Source organism: Ruditapes philippinarum, unplaced genomic scaffold (genome assembly GCF_026571515.1).
Source record: "Ruditapes philippinarum isolate M1 unplaced genomic scaffold, ASM2657151v2 ctg2715_1_1_1_1, whole genome shotgun sequence".
NCBI classification, from domain to species: Eukaryota; Metazoa; Mollusca; class Bivalvia; order Venerida; family Veneridae; genus Ruditapes; species Ruditapes philippinarum.
In genome coordinates, this window is record NW_026856692.1 from 102,891 (window position 1) to 129,564 (window position 26,674).

The following is a 26,674-nucleotide window of genomic DNA, read 5'->3' on the forward strand; positions in this document are numbered from 1 at the left end:
TTAAAACAATTCTAAAATGTATTTTACAAAAAAACCCAAACAAATACAACACAATAGAACAAACAAAAAGACATAAAATACAATAATTGAACTGTTGCATGTACCTTAAGTCCAAACATATTTTATATAATACTTAAACTCACTTATATTTTTTATCTGCCAGCCCAAATACAATGTTAAAATTCTCACAATTTGTTGAATATTATCCTCATCAACACAAACAATATTTAAAAAAAACAACAATATTTTTGCTTGCATTTGTTACTGTCACTTGCGGAACGTTTAGTTTAATACAATGTAATTACAAATATAAAATGTATTTATTTAAACAAACTGAAATTTTGGATTAAAAATATATATTCTTCATACATTTCTTTCTAAAATATTTATACAACATTTATAATATTATTATATAAAACATATTATCTAAAATAAGCAAATAAAATGTATAAAATAACAATCTTATTGTAAATCTATTTTATAGCAAACTAAATGAAGGTACAGAAATTTTACGATACAGCTATTAAAACAAGAGCGATCAGTAATCACATGTGTCGCCTCATAATGGCCAATTTCATGTTGGGACAAATTTTGTGACAGACGGACAGACAGACGGACAGTGCACAACTAGACTAAGTACTGATCAATCATGTAAAGTTTGGATAAAATTGCACCAGTAGCTTATGAGGAGTAGTCCGGACAAGCTTTTGCGTATTTGGCAACACACAGAAAAAAACACCTTTTTATCAAAGGGCCATAACTCAGCCAAAAATCATTCAACCGGAAAACCCGTGCACTATGCGCAAGGACCTGAGCTACAGATCAATCCTGTAAAAATTCATTGAAATTGCATAAATGGTATAAGAGAACTAGTCCGGACAAACTTTAAAAATAAAAATTATTAAAGGGCCATAACTCTGACAAAAATCATTGAACCGGAAAATGCTGACAATATGCACAACTAGACTTGGTACTGATCATTCCTGTAAAGTTTGGATGAAATTGCACCAGTAGTTTATGAGGAGTAGTCCGGACAAGCTATTGTGTATCTGGCAACACACACAAAAAAAAACATTTTTATCAAAGGGCCATAACTCGGCCAAAAATCATTCAACCGGAAAACCCTTGCAATATGCGCAAGGACTTGAGCTACAGATCAATCCTGTAAAGTTTCATTGAAATTGCATTAGTGGTATAAGAGAACTAGTCCGGACAAACTTTAAAATTAAAAATTATTAAAGGGCCATAACTCTGACAAAAATCATTGAACCGGAAAATGCTGACAATATGCACAACTAGACTTGATACTGATCATTCCTGTAAAGTTTGGATGAAATTGCACCAGTAGTTTATGAGGGGTAGTCCGGACAAGTTTTGTGACGGACGGACGGACGGACAGACGGACAGACAGACAGACAGACAGACAGACGGACAGACAGACGACGGAGAAGTGATCCCTATATGTTGCCACTACTCCGTAGAGGCGACACAAAAAGATCCAAGCATGAATGTTTTAACAAATGAGCCAAATTAAAAAAAACAAGTAAATTTGATGGAAAAATTACTACTTCTTTACAAAATAAGAGTAAGCCCTAAATAGTATTCAACTAGCTCAAAACAACGAATATTGTGGAACAAGAATATAAACAGTTTATATGTAACACACATGTACAAAACATATTCGAAACTACAAAATTATACATGAACTAAAGAAACTGAATGTCATTAGTCATCAATTTAATTCATTTTCTTCCCTATCATTGATAACTTTTGTTCCATATCAGTTAGACGATTGTCTATAATTTGTTCAAAGTCACCGAGTTGTGAAAGTAACACAGTAAATTTTGGAACTAAATGCTTGCAAACACAGCACGTCCACATTACGCCACTGGGACACTCTGCACCTTTATCAAACAAATCATTGTAAATGTCATTTGGTAAATCTGAACATCTTATGCAAAACATCTTATCACAAAGCTTGCAACACAGACGTTTTTGATCATTCTCAAGTGCAATTCCACAAGTCATACACATTTTAATATTGTCATCAATATGAGTAATTGAATCATGGTTATCTGCCACTTGTACATGGATAATTGATATCTTACTAGAAACACATTCTTGTTCTTTTTCCATTTGTTCATTGGCAATTATTCCATTTGTGATAGTCAATTCATTTGAGATGTTGTTTTGATTCGAGGGCATAATTTTACTTGAAACACGTGATTCTTTTGGAAGTTCAGCACACGTATTTTTAAGTTGCACAGGCAGCGTATTGTAACTTCTTAATGGTAATATGATTTGATTTTCTTTTTGATTATTTTCTTGTATGTCATTTGACATTTCTTTCGGCGCTTCCGCCATATGAACTGTGGATGTACTTCCACGTTTAGTAGAATATGTCTCACACAAGCTTTTTACTGTCTTTGTTTTTTCAAGAGTTTGTTTTTGATTTGGTCTGTTTATGCCTACTGTTTGTTTTATTGCTTTTATTGTGCATAGAGAAGTTGAAGCCATATTCGATTTATTGCTTTGCTTATCACGTATTTCGGGAACGTTACTATTTTTGACACGATTTGACATACTCTGTGTTTTCTTAACAATTTTGAAATTATCTTCCTTTGATAAACTGTTACGTAATTCAGTTTCAGCGAATGCTTCAGCAAATAATAAACGTGCAGTGATGACTGGGTTCTCTGAATAATCATCTGTAGATACTTGGAAATTGCCATCGTCTGCCCTGTCCAAATAAACCGTCAATCGATCATTTTCCTTTTGATTTGACAGTTCACTGATTTGGGAAATGTTGGTACTACTTGTTACTTCATGTTCTGAATTTATTTTTGGTTCAAAATATTCATCAAGATGTATAATAGTCCCACCATTCGGCGATTTATAAACATCTTCGCGTGCACCTGCAGTTTTAAATTCCTCTTTGGTATGTGCCTGTCTATGAGAAAGCATATTGAATCTTCTTGTAAATTTCTGCAGGCATATATCACACGCAAAACGGCTTATTAGTTTTGGTGGTGGCTGTGGCTGATTATTTGGTATTTCATTATGATTATTAGATTTTTTCCCAGTTGTGTCATCAACTGACTGGTGCTTATTTAATTTTTGTTCCGTTCGCAGCTTTAGATAGTAACCATGGTTGTAAGCCCTTTGTTTGATATGGCGGGTCAAATTCTCCGCCATCGTGTATGTTGTTGAGCATACTTCACATGTATGAACCATCCTTTTTGTTGAAGGATCAAGTCGACGTTGTCCAAACATACTGGTATCGACACGATATTCTTTTAAAATCTCTTTGTTTAATTGTTTCTTTTCTTCTCCAAGTTTCTTCCCAAAATTGGCATTACCATTTCTTAATTTAAATGATGATCTATTTAACTGTTGACCTTTGTCGGACAGACGATCATTGCTGTTCATTGTGATATTTCTACTCTTTGTATCCGTAAATCTTTTACTGATGTTTTCATTAGTACTTTGCATTATGTGTCCCCTTTGCTGTGTAAACGTATTTTCTCTACCATCACAGCTATTGAGTTTATAAGAATTTTCAGAGACGTTTGTTTCGGCAAGAGATTTTTTTTCAGAGACGTTTATTTGTCCACTCCGCTTTATCTTCTTTGTAGTAGTTTGTTTAATACTGTTTAACTTGTTGTCTTCTCTACCTTCACAGCTATTGATTTTATGAGAATTTTTAGAGACGTTTATTTCGGCAAGAGAATTTTTTTCAGAGACGTTTATTTCTTCACACATTTTTATCTTCTTTTTAGTAGTTTGTTTAATTCTTTTTAACTCGTTGTCTTCTCTACTTTCACAGCTATTGAGTTTATGAGAATTTTCGGAGACGTTTATTTCGGCAAGAGAATTTTTTCCGGAGACGTTTATTTCTTCACTCAGCTTTATCTTTTTTGTAGTAGTTTGTTTAATTCTGTTTAACTTGTTGTCTTCCTTCCAATGTATCTTCATCACATGTTTACGGAGTAAATATTCTTTCAAAAACGACGAGTTGCATTGTTTACATGTATAAATAGACGTTGTTTTATCATCATCTTTTGATGTCCCAATGTTTTCCTGGACTCCCAACACAACGCCTGATTTGCTTGATTGCACCATGCTTTGATGATATTTACTTATATGGTTTTCTAAAGGGAGTATCCTATCATACTGTTTTTCACAATGAGGACACGAGAATAATGTGCGACCTGGAATCTTCGATTTGCGCAGCCCTAACTTTGTTACTACTTGGCTAGGTTGCAATGCATCTTTATGAATAAGTTTAACATGTCTATCTCTACTGGCTTTGTAAGAAAAATTCCTTTTACAAATATGACATGCATATGGTTGACTCTTTCCGCAAAATACCGCTTTTTTTGTCACCTTGTTTACTTTTTTAGGCTGCGCACAGTTTTTCTGTGTTATGACATGTCTATCTCGACTGTATTTAAAGGAAAATTCTCTTTTACAATGCGGGCATGAATATGGTTCACCACGTTTGTGTCGCCCTGCATGTTTAAAAGACATATGCAACTTCAACCCAAAAATCGTCTTAAATATTTTGAAACATTGCTCACATTTGAATGTTTGATTTTGGTCCACTGCATTACATACGTTATATGTGTGATACTCAAAAGTACTTTTTTGTTTGAATTGTGCCCTGCATCGAGTACACGTGAATGTTTCTTTATTCATTTTTGATTTCTTTAAAGATTCCCGAGAATTTGAATAATTTTCCAATTTCTTTAAATCGTCGCAAGGACTTTCGGTTTTGTTTACAACAACATGCTTGGTGCGATCTTTTTTATCTGATGATAATGATGACGGCTTAACAGAAAGCATCACATCGCTCATTTTCTCATCGGATGCACTTGCAGTTTTAGTGTGAGCAAACTGTTTTATGTCTTTTGGAATTATAAAATGTTTACTTATAGTTTTATCTTCTATACGCATGTTGGCTTGAATCGTTTTGTCTATGCCGGCTTTACTTACGATGTTTCTTAAATTATTTCTTGGCATTATTTTTTGAATTTTATGCAACCTCATATGGCTTACTAAAGACTGGCCACTTCGAAATGTACTGAAAACAGAAATTGATATCATTTAATCATTTTAAGAAGAATTGGTGCTTTAGTTGGAGTACAAACATTTTTGCAATCACTGAGATTAAAAAGGAAAGAGACGAAAACAAGTCAAGTTCACTTAATTTCTAGCTGCTGTAAAACACCGTGCAATAAAATGAATTGAAGGGAGATTCAAACGGAGATTATGGCACCAGTGCCAATTTACTTCAAGGGGATTGTTGTCGACGGGCACCAACGAAGGAAGAAAATATGATAAAACGTCTATTTGAATTAATGGATTGTATCTTGTTGTCTTGTCTCTCTTGGCGATATAAATAGCCAACTTTAACAGTTATATGTCTCTATAATGCACTGTGTATATCCAGTAACGCCGGAATGTGAAAATAACGCACGATTAGTGCAATAAGTAACGCAGAATTGTGCAATAAATGGCGGATACCTGACAGGATTTCCAACGCGCCAAGAAAACTGGCCGATATATTTCTTTATTTAACCGAACTGAAAAAAAAATCAATAGCCACATACGACTGCGAAGATATAGATATTTATCCCTCATCACGATTATTTCCACGAAATTGTTTACATTTCAAGATCATTTGTGAAAATGATGGCTTGACAACCGTTTTAAGCGAGATTTTGGCTTTTTGTCTGCCCATATAAGTACAACAATGCATAATATACATACCGATTTTCGGTAGGCAAGTGACATAAACTTAAGTTATAGAAAATTGAAAGTAAAGTGATGAAATGTGATTCAAGCCGTTTTTATGAGGTAATGCCGACGTACGTGAATTGTGCTTCGCGGTAACACCGGAAAATGTGATTTTTTTTCATATATGGTACAGCACTATTACACAGGTTTAACGCCTTTGATCGGCGAATAGTATCAAGTTATTTGCAACCTAAAGTCAATGTATTTTCTTCGTAACTTATTATTAAGAAATATATGATTATTAGATCTTGACAAACTTTCAACATTTTGATTGCATATTCTACCTTAGTACGTTTTGACAATTGTTTCCTGAAATAAAATTATTATTTGTGAAATGCTTGCCCACGTCTGATCTTGTTAGAAAATAAGAACAACAAACTTAGTTTGCAAATGAATTGAATATAAAAACTAGAAATGTGTCCATAGGACACGGGTGCCCCCACCGCGCCACTGTTCTGTCAATCTTTTTACTAAGTCAAGGGAAATAACTCTACAAATACTGGATAAATTCACAAGCGGAACCCCATGTGCAAATCTAAATATGCTGAGCAACCTACCAATAAGGTTTAATGACTATGTCAAATCCTTTTTGAGTAACTTGCGACACAAGTTGAAAATTGCAAAAATTTTCTAAGTGAAGGGCAATAACTCTAAAAATACTAAATAAATCCAGAAGAAAAAACCTGGTGCATAACTGCACATGCTGATCAATATTCCTGTAAAGTTACATGACTCTAGATAGGTCAAATACTTTTTGAGTTACGTGTGACACATGTTGAAAATTGCAAAATTTTACTAAGTGAAGGGCAATAACTCTAAAAATACTAAATAAATCCAGAAGAAAAAATCTGGTGCATAACTGCACATGCTGATCAATATTCCTGTAAAGTTACATGACTCTAGATAGGTCAAATACTTTTTGAGTTACGTGTGACACATGTTGAAAATTGCAAAATTTTACTAAGTCAAGGGCAATAACTCTGAAAATACTAAAAATATCCAGACGAAAATACCCAGGTACACAACTACACATGCTGATCAACATTCCTGTTAAGTTACATGACTCTAGGTCAAATACTTTTTGAGTTACATGCGACACAAGTTGAAAATTGCAAAATTTTACTAAGTCAAGGGCAATAACTCTGAAAATACTAATTATATCCAGACGAAAATACCCAGGTGCACAACTACACATGCTGATCAACATTCCTGTAAAGTTACATGACTCTAGGTCAAATACTTTTTGAGTTACATGCGACACAAGTTGAAAATTGCAAAATTTTACTAAGTCAAGGGCAATAACTCTGAAAATACTAAAAATATCCAGACGAAAATACCCAGGTGCACAACTACACATGCTGATTAACATTCCTGTAAAGTTTCATGACTCTAGGTCAAATACTTTTTGAGTTACATGCGACACAAGTTGAAAATTGCAAAATTTTACTAAGTCAAGGGCAATAACTCTGAAAATACTAAAAATATCCAGACGAAAATACCCAGGTGCACAACTACACATGCTGATCAACATTCCTGTAAAGTTTCATGACTCTAGGTCAAATACTTTTTGAGTTACATGCGACACAAGTTGAAAATTGCAAAATTTTACTAAGTCAAGGGCAATAACTCTGAAAATACTAAAAATATCCAGACGAAAATACCCAGGTGCACAACTACACATGCTGATCAACATTCCTGTAAAGTTTCATGACTCTAGGTCAAATACTTTTTGAGTTACGTGCGACACAAAAGTGAACGGACGGACGGAAGGACGGACGGAAGGACGGACGGACGGACGGAAGGACGGACTGACAAGGGTAAATCTAAATGCCCGCCACTAACGTGGGGGCACAATAATAGAAAACAATCAAGGGACGAAGTGTCTGTATATTCTATGCCTGAAATAATGCACCAGTAAAGCTGAAAGTCTCAATATGTCCTTTATTGTGTTGACGTGATCTGAAACCCAACCAAAACAAATATTTGGCTGTAGCGATTTGCCTGATGAACTTCTGTGAAAATGGTTTATTTATTTAATGATTTTTTTTTCTCTTATATAAGGGAGTAACTTGTATTAAAATAAATTATCTAGAAACTATAATGCCTAAACTTGTAAAAACATAACCTTATTGTTCTCTGCTAAAGTTAAATAAATTATAACCCTTGGGCTACTGTTAGGGTTTTTTATTATACGTTAACCTGTATGGGAAAACATATGACTCTACTTTAAGAGTTTATGCTTGGCATAACTATAGACGTTTACAAAACTAACAGGACTAATGACCCTTAAAGGGGGCACCAGTACAGAGCCAGTTCACATCCATACAGGTAGCTCATTTGTACAAATACATTAAATATCTAATTGCAATCTCTCAGTCTTTGAATGAACTGTTCTTAAATCACAGCTGAGCAAAACCATTTCATAAATTTACCAGGTAAATGGTGGCATAGACTAAAGATAGGTTGAATATATTTTGGTAACTTACTCAATGTATATGTACATGTATATGTAGATCTACTAGGGACGTGTTTATAGAAGATTTCATCTATCCATGCCATGAAAAGTTGACTTCTTCATAAAGATTGAGCACAATGAAAAAATCTATAATTTAATAAACAAAGCTCATTTTCATAACTACGATTTCAAGGTATTGAGATTTTGCGTACCCGTTGCTACCCGTTGTTTCCTTGAGTAAGAAAATGTTCACGCATTTGTTCATGCTTCGTACTCACTACAACAAAGACTTATATAAGGAACTATAGCTCAGTGGTTTCAGGGACGGATTCGAGACTGTGTCTTTTCTACGCAATCAAACTAAAATAAATTCTGTATATAATGAATTAAAATTTCCCCACAAAATTATATTTGAAAAGTGCTGATACTCGCCAATTAATGGCGTTAAACATGTGTAACAATTCAGTACCATATATGAAAAAAACACATTTTCCGGTGTTACCGCGAAGCACTGTTAACGTACATCGGCGTTACCTCATAGAAACGACTTAAATCCCATTTCATCAGCTTACTTCAATTTTCTATATCACCAGAATTTGCGTAAATGTCACTAGTCTACCTAAAATCGAAATTATACGGTATAATATGGATTGTTGTACTTATACGAGTCGACAAAAAGCCAAAATCTCGCTAAAAAAGATATTCAAGTCATCATTTTCAGGAATGATTTTGAAAAGTAAACAATTTCCTGGAAATAATCTTGATGAGGGATAAAGAAAAATGTCTAAGCTATTCACATGTTTTTCAATCGGTTAAGTAAAAAATATATTGGCCAGTTTACTTACCACGTTGGAAATCCTGTCAGGTATCCGCCATTTAATGCACATTTAGGCGTTACTTATTGCACGAATCGTGCGTTATTTTCACATTCCGGCGTTACTGGATATACACGGTGTAAAAACAAAAACAAACAAAAAACTTACGTTAAAGTGGAAAAAACACGATAGCATGTACATGTATTTCGTTATACTGTGATATTACTATCTGATACTAATCATTTTAAATTTATAGGGGTTGGGGGTTGGGTTTTGTTTCATAAGAAAAAGCTATCCAGCTATCGTAACGTCAGTGATTCTACGTAGGTGCCCGTTTGTGCTAGAGAGGCTCCGGGGGTATTCATTTACCAGTAAAGCTGGAAAGTCGCCATAATTATGAGTTACACTGTGTAGGTGCTATGTATATCCCAACCGTAATAACAATAAGATGTATTTTACTTGCTGACAGAGTCTGTTACAATGCCAATTACGCATGCTGAAGTATATCCATTAGGACTTAACGAATGAATACCTTATCACCAAATTAGTTAAAATACTAGTTCTGCCTTATATTTTCCACTTAATCGTAAATGATCAGTTAAAAGAAATACCTTGTGCAGATACTACATTTTCTGACGACTCCTCTGTTGTTGTTGTTGCTACTGCTAGGGACAGATGTTTCCCTGTTGTCAGGCTCCAATGTGTTCCTTGACATTGTATGAGGTTTACCGATGTTCCTGTTGCTTTGTTTGAGAATGGCACGATGTTTCCCAATTCCATGTTCAAAATCCATATGTCTCTTATATCTTGAAGAGTGCAGAAAACTAATTTTGCAGTACATACAGTGATACGGCTTTTCCCCTGTGTGAATCCGCTTATGTCTAATAAGGGCATTATTCCTGGCAAACGTTTGATCACATATATCACATTTAATTGCTTGTTGATTGGCTGACTTAAATCCATCCCGCTTTATTTCATTTCTTGCCATCGTATTGTTATATAAATGAATATACACAACTACGCCATTTTAAAATATTCCTAATATCAAAACGTGTTCGTTTGTTTTATATCACTTATAATATTGTCATACTATGAATTAATTTATTTCATTAACGTTATATTATATTCCTTTGGCGCTATGTCACTATTTTTAACAAAATTTACGCCAGATTAACAAAGAAATCAACATTTAAAACGCGTGTTCTTTATGCTAATCTTAATGCAGTATTAACTACGTATTTTATTAGTTGAACGTTTAAAATTTTACTATCCTACGATTACTGATACAACGGGAAACCAGTGTGTACATGTAAAACATTTTAGATAAACATTTTGTGTCATGATCCGGTCGATCAATAACGACAGGATTTATAATAGTATTTCTCTATTTACACCATTCTTCCGTATAGTTAAACGTATTCATCTTACGAATAACCTTACTTCAATGTGGTATTGTAGCATAGAGATAGCATTGAAACGGTTTAAAATTTTATTTTACATCGTTTTTCGAATACCCTTTTCGTGTATCTAAATTAGCGGTGCGATTCTATTTTAAGGTTATCGGAGTTAAGTTTACACATGTCGCCAATAGTGACGTGAATGAGTAATCATTTTAGTGACTTCCTGTATATTAATAACTCTGTTCAGGTTCATAAAAACGTACACATGTTTACAATAAAAATGTGGATTATGTGAAACTTATAAAGATCTTATGAATAAATAGTTCGACCTTATTATAAAATGAATCTATTTATAGTAATTATTGGGAAATTCACATTCTATTTATATGCAGATTTTGGGTTACCGGATTAAGACTGATAAGCATGAAGAAAATATCGTTAAGTAGAAATCGTAGTATAAATGTGGTAGTCGAATAGATATATTATACCTCTATATTGTGTTGTATGTTGAACACTATCATATTACAAGCCGGTTATTTGTATGATAAATACATACGAGCAAGGTTTAAAACTTAAGACTTAAAACAGGATTTCTTAAGCGTGATTTTATCTGTGACTCAGCAAATACGCAGTAGACTAAAATATTTGAATCATTAGTCAGGGAGATATATATGCATTATTATGGATATTATTAGTGTTCGCGCCATATTTATTTAATATTTAGTTGATTAACATATACACATTCCGTTGTTATTATTTTCAGAACAGTGGCTTTTTTAATGTGTCGAGTTAATGTCGGGTTGTTTAAATGAACCCCGTGAATTTATGTTTTGAGTAAACGAGTGTTCATATGTAGGTATCTAAATATCGGTATTATAGAGGAAATGTCGACTGCAAAATCTAGCAAACCTTTACCGTCTTGTGATATATGTGGAAAAACATTTCATAGCACTAATAGTGTGACCCTACATAAACGTATTCATTCGAGAGGACAAAGACACAAATGCGAGCACTGTCACAAGACATTTATATATCAAGGAACTTTAGACACTCATATTAGATATACACATAACAAAGGAGGGGACGGAATTCTACTTTTCCGGTGTAGTTATTGTGAGAGGAGATTCGACACGAAAAATGGTTTAAGAGTTCATATAAGTATGAGCCACTATGACTTTAAACGTTTTAAGTGTGAGAAATGTGGAGAACGTTTTAAGACATCACAGAATCTCACCTACCATATGTATTCTCATGGGGCTAAAAGACCTGCATACGAATGTCGTTTATGCCATGCCAAGATGGCCACAGTAAAATCCTATATGGCAAGTATCTTATTCTTACAATTTCCAAACAATCTTTGTAAGGAATTGATTTCTTACTTTTTAAACAAAGGTATAACTTAAAAAGGTATTTTAAGTAATAAACACTTACTAAATAACTCCTATTTAACCTTTTAATCCAGAATTAAAATGTTTGAAAAATTAATCTTAAGTTAGGGTGATAAAAGAATCCATATATTACATTCAGGATGACACTTATATATAACTTATTCAAAACTTGACATATAGATCTACTATACTCAAAACTTGACGGAATTACAATTTTATCCCCCCCCCCGAAAAAAAAAACAAATAAAAAACCCAAATAAAACACAAAAAAAACAAGGAAACACTGCCATTACATGTAACACAGTCATTTCTGATTTCAGTGAAATACTGGAATACGTACGTCACTTTAGTATAGCTATATCAACAATAGGAATATATTTAAAATATATATATGAAGCAAAGAATGAAACAGGCTTGACAATAACAAGTGTTTTTTATATATAGCAATACATTTCATTTTAACATGTGCTTTATGAGTCAGGGAAACATTTTATACATATATAACATTTACATGTCTGATATGGAGGTGGTAATGCCTATCAGATTTTTTGTACTTAATCTAAACTATCATTTTTCCCTCACTTTACCGATTAAGTAAGTACCAAACAATATTGGAGATTGTAACGGTTATGCCATTCTTTTAGTTTAAAATGATATGGAACAAATAATTTGTAGGGTTAATTACGAAAGACCGGTAGGGTCATTTCAACTTCGCGAATTCCCGTTTTCAAAATATGGAATTCACGAATTCACGATTCAGCTTCATGAATTCACGACTTCAACTTCACGAATTCACGATTTCAATTTCACGAATTCACGATTTCAACTTCACGAATTCACGATTTCAACTTCATGAATTCATGATTTCAACTTCACGAATTCAACTTCGTGAATTCACAATTTCAACTTCACGAATTCACGATTTCAATTTCATGAATTCACAATTTCAACTTCACTCCAAGAATTCACGATTTCAACTTCATGAATTCATGATTTAAACTTCACGAATTCAACTTCGTGAATTCACGATTGCAACTTCACGAATTCACGACTTCAACTTCAAAAATTCACGATTTCAACTTCACGAATGCACGATTTCAACTTCACGAATTCACGATTTCAACTTCATAAAGTTGAAATCGTGGATTTGTGAAGTTGAAATCGTGAATATATCTCATATATATTTCTTAATAAGTTACGAAAAAAATACATTGACTATAGGTCGAAAATAACTTGATAATATTCGCCGATATAAGGCGTTAAACCTGTGTAAAAACACATTTTCCGGCGTTACCGTGAGGCACAATTCACGTACATCGGCGTTACCTCATTAAAACGGCTTGAATCACATTTTATCAGTTTATTTTCAATTTTCTATATCATGTCGCAAGAAGAAAATGTCACTTGCCTACTAAAATCTAAATTATACGGAATAATATGCATTGATGTACTTATAAGCAAAAATCTCGCTCAAATCGGTGGTCAAGCCATCATTTTCACGAATGATCTTGAAAAGTAAACAATTTAATGGAAATAATCTTGATGAGGGATGAAGAGTTATGTCTTCTCAGCCGTATGCGGCTATTGATATTTTTCAGTCCGGTCAAATAAAAAATATATTGGCCAGTTTTCTTACCGCGTTGGAAATCGTGTCAGGTAGCCGCCATTTATTGCATAATTCTGCGTTTCTTATTGCACAAATCGTGTGTTATTTTTCACATTCCGGCGTTACTGGATATACACGGTGGCTATTCTTTCTAAAAAATGTACGTATAATTCGGTAATTCCGCTTTTTGTTACCTTTTTTTAAAATAAAGGAACCGGTTTGTAATTCCGATAAAATAAAATTGCCGGGCCGCCATATTAGTCAGCTTTTTTTTGCATGGTGCTCTCAGTCACACACATTTAAAGGCACATTATGCCTCAGAAACGAATAATTTTCTCATTTTTTTAGAAAGGGCAAATTGACATTTATAACATTGTGTGAAAATATTTATCTGCCTAAAACATTAAAATTCGTTTAAAATACAATGGTGACATTCAATCTCAGACACACCGACAAACCTAACAACAAGTAAAACAGCTTAAAACTAGCGATGTAAAAGAAAGAAATATTTTTATTTTGTTACAAGCATTCAACAAATTACAACGCTTCAAAGTTTTAAAGGAGCTTATAGCATTGTCAATAAATGCACAATAAAAAATTAAGCGGATGAATATCATTTTAATCAATGAAAATTACTCGGCTATTTCCGTAAAGCTTCGGTTTGTTGTAATCGGAATTAAACGCCCCGAAATGAACACTTTCTGAAAAATAAAGTAAGGATGTTGACTCTAGGACAGGGACAAATTTAGGGCAGTCGACGATCGATAATCAATTTCTATCATAAGTTAAGCACCCGATAATTTAATCCACGTAAACAAAATTCTGTTTTTAGCGCCGTCGATTACCGAAGACTTCTGCGCGTATCACACAAATAAATCTGACTGTCGCGTAGTGAAATATATACATGTCGGACTGTTTGGGCTAAATCATTAACATCAGTGATAAACAACAGGTTTAACTAGAATAAAGTAAAGTCTTTTTAGCGATTTTAACATTCTTTCTTAGGAATTAGCCAGGATATGCAAGGTTAAAGTGTGGCTGTCATAAAAAATGAACATAAATGATTTAATGATGCAAGTAGAAACTCTGGTCATGCAAAAATTCGTATGTGTATATCTCAAACTATTATTAGCAAAAAATCTAAACGCTGCAACTCGCCGTCCTGCAAAATAAATTATAGTATTTCAAAATAAACTTATACAGGAAAATACATAAAGATATTACAAATATACAGTACGATTTAGATTGCAAAGATCAGAAAATAACACAGAGCTTGCAGCCCTTTAATTTATAAAGTGAACTGTTTGGATATTTGCAACATTTCATTTGGCCACTTGAGTTACTTATGGTTCATGCAAAGTAAATTATAAAATTGAAAGGAATTATGGCAAAATGTATAATATCTTTATGTACCTTGAATGGACATAATGTCATTTTAAGCATACAGCTCACCATAATAACAACGAATGTGCTCCGAGACAAATGTGCTTCTTCAATTGTAGGAGCACATTTGTCTCGGAGCACAATTGTCTTACGATGTGAGACAAATGGGACCCCAAATGTCTACCCAAATCATTTGTGTGACAAATGTGCTCCGATCAAATTTTTCAAGGGACAAGAAAGCACATTTGTCTTATGTGTTTTAAGGGACAAGAAAGCACATTTGTCTCGTGTCATTTTTTATGAATTATTTGTCACATATTTTCCCAAAGCAGGAATGTTTTCGCCGTTTTACCTCATGTCAAGTGCAACCATCAATATGTTTTGCTAATGCTTTTTTATGAAATCTGAAAGCTAAAACCTACAGTGAAACAATTAACTCTAATATCTCTAACTCAAGAAATGTGATTGCGCACACTGAAACATACGGAATCCCGTTCATGATTGTACACTGGTGAAAGAACGATGGTACGATGATGAAAACGCGAGGGTCTGATAGTGAAAACACAATTATATGAACTTGAAACAACGATTGTATGATGGTGAAACAACGATGGTACGATGGTGAAATCATGATGTTACGATGGTGAAAATATGATGGTACAATGATGAAACTGCGATGGCATTATGGTGAAAACGCGATATTATTTTCATCATCGTGGCATCGTATCATCGTCTTTCACCATTGTAACATCGTACATAGCGGTTCAGGGAGACAAAATATGTTACTTATGTCCAAACAGAACACCGTAATTGGGCGATATTTGAACGAAACAATATGGCAACTCGTTTCGCATCTCGCTCACTTTATATCTCGTACGTCGACGCGAGACCATATACCGCTAAATAGTATTGCCTTTATATTCGTAATAAAACTGACATTTTTCAAACATTTCTACAAAACATAGCTAGACCCATTTTAGACAACAAATACTTAATACATTTTTAACAGTTATGATAAAACTGATATAAAATGATGACGTAGGGGTCAAGTATCTTCTAAGGAAAATTTCTAGCGTTACACTTGTTACTGTGAAAATCACTTGAAAAATCACACTGCCGTAACGAATAAAAACCAACAATACTAAAATTGAAATCCAGTTTATCAAATACACTGTACAACCTTTGACTAAATGTCAAAAGCATATCCATGATGAAACGTAAATATGAAGCAACTTAAATTTAGACGTAAAAATAGTGTCCAATAACCTGTCCGCCCTAACAAGACAAGGCCAAATAGCTCCTGCTCCGGTTCCTTTACCATAGTCCACATACACGAAGCGATTCGCGATATTTAACAGAGAGACACGAGCAAAACATGAAGCGATGATATTTTACCGTGAAATCTCGTTGACGGGATACTTCGGCATTGCAAGATCTCAAGTTGCAATATCGTGCCTCCCTTCTTGTCTCGTCGTCGTCCGATTTTGTGAGGCCCGATATTTCATAATTATGACATTACCTGGATTCTTTTAGGAACTCATGTACGTTGTAAGTGCTTTTTTCAATGGCGGATCTGAAAGCAGAATGAAATTTATGCCTAAAAACTTTGCTTCGTGTTATATCATAGTGGGCATATAGACAATAAAATATAAGTCATTTGTATTTTTATTTCTCTTGGATATGTCTCATTTAAAATATTTTTGGTTAAAATCATCAGCAATTAAAAGTGTATTTATTTAGATTTTTTTATTTACAAGGTAAAGATGTAGAGGCCAGAGCACATCGTTTTTATTTTAATTTAAAATACTAAAGCTGTTCTTTTCAATTTCACACTAAATTCCATTTTCTTACAATTGTAAGTATTGCATGTGAGCAAAGTTAATATCCGCTGGTTTATTACATGTATAATGTGTACACCCTAATCGCCTGCAGGTGAAGCAGAATCTATTTTTAGAATAGCGAATGTTAACTCATATCGTGACCTAGAAAAATATGTAAACAAACCACAAGAATCGGAAGTAGAACTGGTATTATAACTGCCTTCAATAAAGATTACCATGAAAGACTACATGGTAGTAAAGTGTTGAAAAAACTCTCTTGTTACATGCATTTTCAAAAATAGATATTTATACTAACCATTATACTGTATCTAATTTATTAATAACTGCTGAATATTCAGCAGTTATTAATAAATTAGATACAGTATAGATAAACAGTATAGATAAACCCGCGGTATGCGTCACGAAAATTTTATTAATGCGCGAGTTATTCTAGAGTCACAAAAAACTTTGATTTGTTAATAATTATGTTTTGTATAATGTAGAAATATTTATGTCCTACTAATAATTTTTTGGAACTCAGAGCTTACACCTTTATTATAGTATATTTGCTGTCCTACTTTTTCGACAGCTGTAAATCGTTTCGGCAGTAATTTGCATATTGCGCAATAATACTACGGGACTACAACGTTTTTATCAATCAAATACGTCCATATTATAACTTGGATAACATGATTTGAAATTGAAAAGGCTAAATATGGAAGATTTTAAGATATCCCGACAAGGAATGTGAGTTTTAAAGGATCAAATTCATGTACCATTTCATGGGCTGTTATTCGGTTGAGGACACTTTGTGCGATTGTAGCAGACGAAATCCCATGTGTAGATGACTTAGCTCTGAACGCGCCTGAGGGCGCGTCCGTCGCAAAAATCATATGTTCCTTTTATGCCACCGTAGATACTATTTTGTTGTTGCTTAGAATATTTCTTAAATCATTTATAATTTTAAGCATCGGAAAGAAACGTGTCACAATTAATAACGATAAGAATGGACTCGCTGCATATGTGTTTGGGTTCTGAAAAAAAACTGATAAAAAAATTCATTTTGACATTCAGAACAGGGATGTTCTATAAGTTAATAAGTTAATCTATGACACTTATGCAGAGGCATGAAGTTTTCGATTGACCGGAAGTGACCTAAAAATGGTATTAACAAGAAAAATATTACATACATTCGTATGTAATATAGGTACGATTGCATACTACTTTTTGTGAAGACTTTTTATGCTTGCTGCATTATAGGTGTAATGTAAAATGAACAAACATGTCATGGGATATTTTATATCTTTAAACATTTTCAAGGAATGTAATTAATGTATCATCATATTAAAGTTGCATGCCTTCAGATGAGAAAAATGATTTCAAGAAAAAATCAAAATATGAAAACAAAATTCACGGTCAAATGGCTGCTTTGAAGCATAATCACAAAATAAAATTACAGGAAATTAAAAAAAAACTTTTTAATACACTTAAGGTAGAATTTCATTGTAAATCATAGTCACAGATTTGAGATATTATTATTTATTCATATTAACATCTTTATTGGTTATATATTGATAAAAAAACGAAAGACACAGTTTTTAAATATCTATTACAATGAAATATGAAAAAGGTATTTTCCATCCTATGCGACGCGCCGAGGCTAGCTATAATTAAAACTAGAGGATGCTTTTGTAAAAAAGCGCATGTCTCCCCCACTGCTGAGAATAACTGTGAATGGAAACAGGAATGGAAATGGAGATAAGATAATGTAAATACCCGGTAGTCACTTCAATGAAGGCTGTCTATGGATGGTTTCTATTGTTAAGGTTGTATGAGAAGATGCTTCCTAAACTGTTTGTTTTTAACCAGGTATTCAATTTTGAAAATCCTGGTTATTCAATCAGCGTATGGCAGGCGGGCGTCAAACGAAATTGCACTTGATGGTCATATCATATATAGTTTCACAAATGAAATTAAATGAAATTGTGTCTGCTCCATAATTCTTCAAACCTTTAAAGGATTTTGATGATACTTGAAACAAACGTTCATATTGTCAGATTTTTTTACACTATTGAAAGACAACTCAAATTACAATGTATGTAAAATCATGATAACTGTAGTGTGTTGGGATGACTCCACTCGTTTTCACAATGAAGCCTCTCTGGTAGATACTTGAAACAAAAATTCACCACATCCAGAGAACGTGTAGAGTACATGTTTCGTATGGCTGGTTCCAAGGTCAAGGTCTACTTGACACTTGAATGTCATATCATATATAGTTTCACAAACGAAATTAAAGGAAATTGTGTCTGCTCCATAACTCTTCAACCCTTTGAAGGATTTTGATGATACTTGAAACAAACGTTCATATTGTCAGATTTTTTACACTATTGAAAGACAACTCAAATTTCAATGTATGTCAAATCATGATAACTGTAGTGTGTTGGGATGACTCCACTCGTTTTCACAATCAAGCCTCTCTGGTAGATATGGTCAATAAGTGTGTTGTGTGCTGTAGTAGCCTTGTTTATTATTTGTTTAAAGCGATGTCGTAACATAGTGTGGGTCAATGGATGTTCTAAATATTGAATGAGGTCAATGTTGAAGTCTCCTAGAACTATGCAGTTTTCTGTTGGTGAATTTTCCAAGACAAGGGTAAGCTTTTGAAGGAACAAGTTAATCGGCAATGACGGAGGTTTATATACAGAGTAGACAGACAGTTGTTTAGCTAAAAGTTTTACAGCAACAAACGAGAAATTGACCAACGGTCACTGTGACCTTGACCTTTGAACTACTGACCCCAAAAACAATAGGGATCATCTGCTCAATAAGACCAATCATCCTATGAAGTTTGAGGTCTGTAGGTCTAAAGGAACTCTAGTTATCATCCGGAAACGAGAAATTGACCAACGGTCAGTGTGACCTTGACCTTTGACCTACTGACCCCAAAAACAATAGGGATCATCAGCTCTATAAGACCAATCATCCTATGAAGTTTGAGGGCTGTAGGTGAAAAGGAACTCTAGTTATCATCCGGAAACGAGAAATTGACCAACGGTCACTGTGACCTTGACCTTTGAACTACTGACCCCAAAAACAATAGGGATCATCTGCTCAATAAGACCATTCATCCTATGAAGTTTGAGAGCTGTAGGTCAAAAGGAACTCTAGTTATCGTCCGGAAACGAAGAATGGACGGACTGACGGACTGACGGACAGACGGACGGACGGACAGGGCAAAAACAATATGTCTCCCCAAAGTTTGAGGGTTGTAGGTCAAAAGGAACTCTAGTTATCATCCGGAAATGAGAAATTGACCAACGGTCACTGTGACCTTGACCTTTGACCTACTGACCCCAAAAACAATAGGGATCATCTGCTCTATAAGACCAATCATCCTATGAAGTTTGAGGGCTGTAGGTCAAAAGGAACTCTAGTTATCATCCGGAAACGAGAAATTGACCAACGGTCACTGTGATCTTGACCTTTGAACTACTGACCCCAAAAACAATAGGGATCATCTGCTCAATAAGACCAATCATCCTATGAAGTTTGAGGTCTGTAGGTCTAAAGGAACTCTAGTTATCATCCGGAAACGAGAAATTGACCAACGGTCAGTGTGACCTTGACCTTTGACCTACTGACCCCAAAAACAATAGGGATCATTAGCTCTATAAGACCAATCATCCTATGAAGTTTGAGGGCTGTAGGTCAAAAGGAACTCTAGTTATCGTCCGGAAACGAAGAATGGACGGACGGACTGACGGACTGACGGACGGACGGACTGACGGACGGACAGGGCAAAAACAATATGTCTCCCCCCGAGGTGGGGGAGACATAATTCCCGCGCAAAGTCGCGGTGGTGCTTGGGATAATCACTTGATACTGTAAATGGCAGCCATTTTACGATACGAAAATGCCTGGCCCTCCTCGGACAGTTTATCCTGCCGAAAAGATATGAAAAAATACTTGCAATTCAAAGTTTGTTTGCTACATAAAGATTATCGATTTACTCTTTGTACTCTTTGCACCCTTTTTCTTTGCCTGATTGTAATAATATTGATGTGTTTTCATTGGCTTAAACCATCACGTTATCAATACACATAAAGGTGTGAACAAATTTCGTGTTCATTAAAATTATTCCGTTAATAGACATATAACAATCTTATTTACAAATGAATTGATAAAACAATAATCCCAGAAGCATTTAAGATAATAACAATCATTGGAAAAAAATAAATGCATATAAATTATAAATTTGTGTATGACAACTCACCCCCTAAACAAAACATAATAGACTCAACCAAAACAAGCGCCTGCTTCTTCACCTAACTATGTAGTTGCATGACCATGATTAGCAATACAGTAGCAAACCAAATCTAAGAGATAAACCTATTGTAAAAATAATACTATGACCACAGCAGATTTCGTACAGAAAATACAGAAAACACAAAACAATGGATGAAAGCCGGTATACAGACGAGCATAATTATTACCGGAAGAATGTGAGACAAATGTGCTTCGAGTGTCCTTTCTATTGTGTGTCGAACACATTTATCTGTCTCATTTCCATTTGGTCTCAAATATGAATGTTTACGAACACATCAGTCACATCTCGTGAGAAAAATGTGCTCCGAGACAAATGTGCTCCTTCAATGCATTCTTATGTACAAATCATATGCAAGTAATATAAGGGCAAACTAACACCGTAAACTGAGTGTTACTGTCACATGCGTTATATTCACCCAAAATGTTAATATTTATTGTGAACTTTCTAAACAAGTATAGATACTTAACTTTACAATATCAGGGACAACAAATGTATTAAACATTTACTACCCCATAGGTCATAATGTATATAATACAATTCACATATATATTAAGTTCAAAATGAGAAACCTTTTTTAAAACTTCATTTTCTGGCATTTGCTTAACATTTATTTTACAGAATACCTTAAATATTGATTTAGACAAACAAATGTTAAAAATGTAAACTGTCAGAGTATGTGCAACTGTTCTTACTATTGTAAAACTATGTTTTACATTTACCTTTATATTTCAGAACCATATGGCGTTACACAATGATGGGGTTTTCACGTGCAAAATTTGCAAAAAAACGTTCGATGATAAAAGTAAACATGCAAGCCATTGTATAACGCATAAAAAACACAAATGTTTGTTTTGTCAAAGAATATTTAATTCAAAACAAATTATGGTTATACATATTAAAGAAAGTCACCAGAGAGACATAATTAAACATTTGACTTGTACAGAATGCGGTGATAATTTCGATGACGAGACCCGTCTTTGCTCGCACATGATAAACACACATTGGAAAGAAGGAAAATATGATGATCATGTGAACAAATCAGACAAATGTCGGTTTACTTGTGACACTTGTGGAGATTCATTTGCGACTAGGTTTATCTTGAAGCATCATATAAATGATAAACACTTTGACGGTGCTTTGCTCGACAGTGAAGAACGAGAAAAATGTCAAAGACCTAAAACAAAAGGCATGGTAAATATGAGGAAAAATACACCGTTAAATCTTAGAATATTGCAGGACTTTGAGGTTGCTACTGCTATGTTAAAACCAAGCATGCTCGATCCGGAGAATAACGTGAACTATTATGTATGCGAAGTATGTTTGACTACTTATGCGTATAAGTTAAGTTTTATCCACCATATTAAGTACGCTGCTTCCAAACATGCTATCTATTTGAGAAAGAAAACATCTAGCGAATCAGATGCTAAAGTTACGTTGACAGAGATACTAAACACTTCGTTTAAAAGTTCAGATCCCTCAAGCGAACCTATTAAGCAGAAAACGGATCTTGAATCTGAAAAACGTGAAGATGATAATGCACAAAGTATTCACTTGCAACCACAACAACAATTACAAAATGAAGGTCAGACTCATGAAACACATACGTGTGATGAAGTGTGTAAGGTAACTGATGTAAGGTCAATAAAAAATGATTTCAGTCTTGATACATCATCAACGGATATTGTTAAACCAACAATGATGAACAATACTACTGATGAAAAAGCAGATGAACATTCCAATAGTGATGAAAAACAGACTCATTTAAATAAAGATGATTTAGATGCAGATGATATGCAACCGTTATATACTGCTCGTCCTCTATTACCCGAGGAATACATATCCACAGGTTTAGAAAATTACCGAGGCATGCTGAATGAACAAGATAATACAGAGAATGTAACCGACGACCGTGTTACAAATGATTCAAGTGAAGGAGGTAATGATACGCATTCTTATGAAAACTCCTCTGAGGCAATCATGACAAATGAAAATGGAGAAATAGCAGATACCCAAGCATATACTTTTACACCTGACGATGTAAATTGTTCTGGAAAGCAAGCAGATATGAAAACTAATGAAACAACAATGCTTACATCCCAAATAATACCCTTTCAAAATCAAAGTTTTAAAGTTCCTCATCGTTGTACCATACCACAAGATGTCAGTGCCGACTTATCACCGCCTTCGTCTGCCTCAGAAGTAAGCAATTCCAAACAGTATGGAACAATCAGACAATTGCCCAGTGACTTTCAGAATTGTTTACAATGTTGCCTTTGTAATGGAGAATTTTGTATCAACTGTTCAGGGTTGCCTATAGATACTTACAAAGTGTTATTGAGGTGCAAAGAAGAATGTCACTCCGGTCTTTTTTGGACATGTGATAAATGCCAAGGATTAGTTCCAAAGTTATCCGTTATGCTCTCTACTCTCGAAAGTTTTGATCTACATATCAACAGCCGTTTGAAAAAAATGGAAGAAACACTAACTGTTGTAAAACAAAAGTATGGAACAAATCAGTAGAATACTATAGTTTATATTTCTCTCATGTAGTAGACTATGCTAGTTACATTTTTCTGTATTTTTGATAAATCGCATTTCGAGATATCATGTACAGGAAAACAAATGACACTTAAGAAGTAGAAATGTTTGTTATTGAAGATTTGCAACGTTATGTTTAGGAAATAGACATCAATTTTGAGAGCATGGTTGTAGAATAATTCACGATGATTCAAGTTCAATTGCGTAGGAATATTACCACGAAAAAATAATTTCATTTCCATTCAAACATGCTTATAAAAGAGATTCTGAGATAATGTTTAACTACATTCAGAGTAGAAGTTATTATCATTTGATTTATTGACGTCATTTGTGACGTCTTATTGCGTGTTAGCATTCCCTTTTTATGTTGTACACATATGATTATCATGTAATAATGCACTTAGTTTCCATATCTGTTCGATAGGAGAAAAGCGTGAAGCGTGTTAGAATATCACGTTTCTCACCAACGTCAGTTTTACCTTGTTGTAGAATTAAAGACGTTTTCCGGAGTTTTCATATAGACGTTAAGGCAAAATTAAAACTGTTCAACATGCAAAGTTTAAAGAAATTCTATAGAACAGTTTTAATTTTGCCTATATGTTTATATGAAAACTCGCCAAAACGTCCTTAAATATGCTCAAGGATCAGTACATGTACATGTACATAGTATTATAAATAGTTTAATCACATAAGTGTTGAAACACTTGTAAATATATCTGTATATATTGTGTTTACATGTCCACCAACACTTGTTATAACGCGACCTTTCCGGTATATAAATGGTTAGTCACGGACCACTTCATCACTTTCAATATTAACATCATTTTGTGTATTGTAAACTCTTACACATGGGTAATTCCAATTATACATTATAATATGATGATAATTATATGTGTGAACTAATTTTAGTAACTTCACTTTTAGTAAAGAACGGTATAAAAGGTCGCTTATTTAGAATTTTTTATTTCTCAAACTTGATTTTTACTTAGGTCATATGCATGTAGTGACTATTGATTAAAATGGCAGTTTGTTTGTAAAAAATAGTTGTTTTATTTGACAGAAAACTCGCCCTCGTGTCTAATTCCATATGAGGTATCTTGCGGGATCATAGTTACACTTGGCCATGCTAGTATTCTCTATAAAAACTGACAATTTATATATGATTATTATTCGTTAATCTTCATTAGATTCAAAAATCAAGAACTGATATATTTTGACCTGTTAATATTGATTTATCTCCATTTCTAAAATGATATTTCATACATCTTGTTTCTTTTGTTGTTTGTAATTTAACAATTCTGTGTACATAGAGTTAAAAGTATAAGGGACATTACTCGTCAACTGTCTATTCATAATGAACACAAAGGTTGTCCTTTCAAAATGCGGTTGATTTATGCGAAATATGTAAACTTTATCATTGAGCCTATAATGCCAGATACATAACTCTACAAATTACTAGCTTGATTTATTTTATTGTTTCCTGTACATCTCAGTTAGATCTCCTGATGAACTAACTTTACTTATATTTTTACATTTTTATTTGACAAAACAATGTCGGACTTGTTTAACATGTGTTAATATGATAAAGATAATGAATCAACCTAATTGTTCTTTAAAAATAAAGTTTCTAAAGTGATAGATTAATTGATTGCAATTTTTTTATATAAATATGACATGAAATACAAACATTGTAAAGCTTTAAACTACTACGGAAAGCTATTGTGTCTACAGTCATCTAGATAAACAACGTTTATTTAACAATCATGAACGGTTTTGTTTTCTTGCATAAGGAACGATTCTTCTCATAAATGCGACATTAAGTTCTATAAAACATTCATATATATAAGTGTCTACGTTAACGAATGTCTTTATTAAATCCCCCGACAAACAAAGTTTTAGGGAGTATACTGGAGTCAGCTGGTGGTCGGTCATTCAGTCGGTCGGTCCGGTGCAGATTTCTAGTCCGGCAAATAACTCTATAACTACAAAAGATATCAACTTCAAATTGACATCTCATTAAGTAGAAGTGCAATGTAGAAGAACCATAATCCTGTCTTGCCTAATGTTGAAATTATTGCCCTTTGTTGTTTTTACACTTTGAACTTTGTCCGGGACATAACTCTAAAACGACAGAGTATTAACAAGAAACTTTGCAGGTAAATAGATCTCTTAAAGTTAAAGTGCAGTGCAAAATAATCGTTACTCTGCCTTGCTTAATTTTTGGAGTTATTGCTTACCCTTATTTTGGAGATATTTCCCTTTGTTCATACTTTGAACGGTACATAACTCTAAAACGACAAGGGGTACTAACAAGTAACGTTGTAGGTAGATAGATTTCATTGAGTAGATGTGCAGTGCAAAAGAAGCATAACTCTGCCTTGTCTTACTTTGGAGTTATTGCCCTTTGTTCCTTTTTACACTTTTAACTTTGTCCGGGGCATAACTTAAGAACTATAAAGAGTAACAACTGTTTATAATCACACAGAGTAGACGTGCAGTGAATAAGAAACATAACCCTCTGATCCCTAATTTTGGAGTTATTGCCCTTTTTACATTTTTACACTTTGAATTTTGTCCTGGACATAACTCGAGAACTATAAAAGGTATAAACTTGAAACTTTGTAGATAAATAGATCTCACTGAGTACAAATGCAGTGCTGAGGAGTCGTAACCCTACCTACCCTAATTTTAGAGTTATTGCCCTTTGTTTATTTTTACACTTTAAACTTTGTACAGGACATAGCTTGATCACTCTGGAAAGTATTATCATGAAACTATGTATGTAGATAGATCTCACTGAGTTGAAGTGCAGAAATCTCAGGGAGAAAAAACGTATTGCCATAAAAAGAAGTCATGAAAACTTCAAATACAAACTTTAATTTATCTTATTGATGTAGGACAAATAATTCATAAACATTCGATAAATATCTTTAAACTATTGCATTCTCCCTTAGTTTGTGCAAAATTATCATTATTATCAATTTGTTTTCTGACAAGCGCGTATTCGACACTTTTATCTGATTCAACCTTTTTTTTATCCCGATTAAGGAACTCAATTTTTACCTGAGGTTAATCCTTTGTTTCTTCATGCCAGAGCGAACGAAATTATCACGGAAGTCTTTCATGATCTTGTGACTTTT

At 33.8% G+C, this 26,674-nt stretch overlaps 2 protein-coding genes across 2 annotated transcripts; one reads left to right on the top strand and one right to left on the bottom strand.

Annotated features, from left to right (window-relative positions):
* LOC132747375 (zinc finger protein 91-like) lies at nt 1-10,423 on the bottom strand. The gene is made up of 2 exons (XM_060736732.1): nt 9,681-10,423; nt 1-5,083 (listed from the first exon to the last, which is right to left on the bottom strand). Exons 1-2 carry the CDS (start codon nt 10,055-10,057, stop codon nt 1,738-1,740), a joined length of 3,723 nt encoding a protein of 1,240 aa, XP_060592715.1. The 5' UTR covers nt 10,058-10,423; the 3' UTR covers nt 1-1,737.
* A 155-nt stretch (nt 10,424-10,578) lies between these two features.
* Nucleotides 10,579-25,276, top strand: LOC132747376 (zinc finger protein 675-like). Its single transcript, XM_060736733.1, has 2 exons — nt 10,579-11,791; nt 21,729-25,276. The coding sequence occupies exons 1-2, from the start codon at nt 11,354-11,356 to the stop codon at nt 23,514-23,516; spliced, it is 2,226 nt and encodes a 741-aa protein (XP_060592716.1). The 5' UTR covers nt 10,579-11,353; the 3' UTR covers nt 23,517-25,276.
* Nucleotides 25,277-26,674: the final 1,398 nt, after the last annotated feature.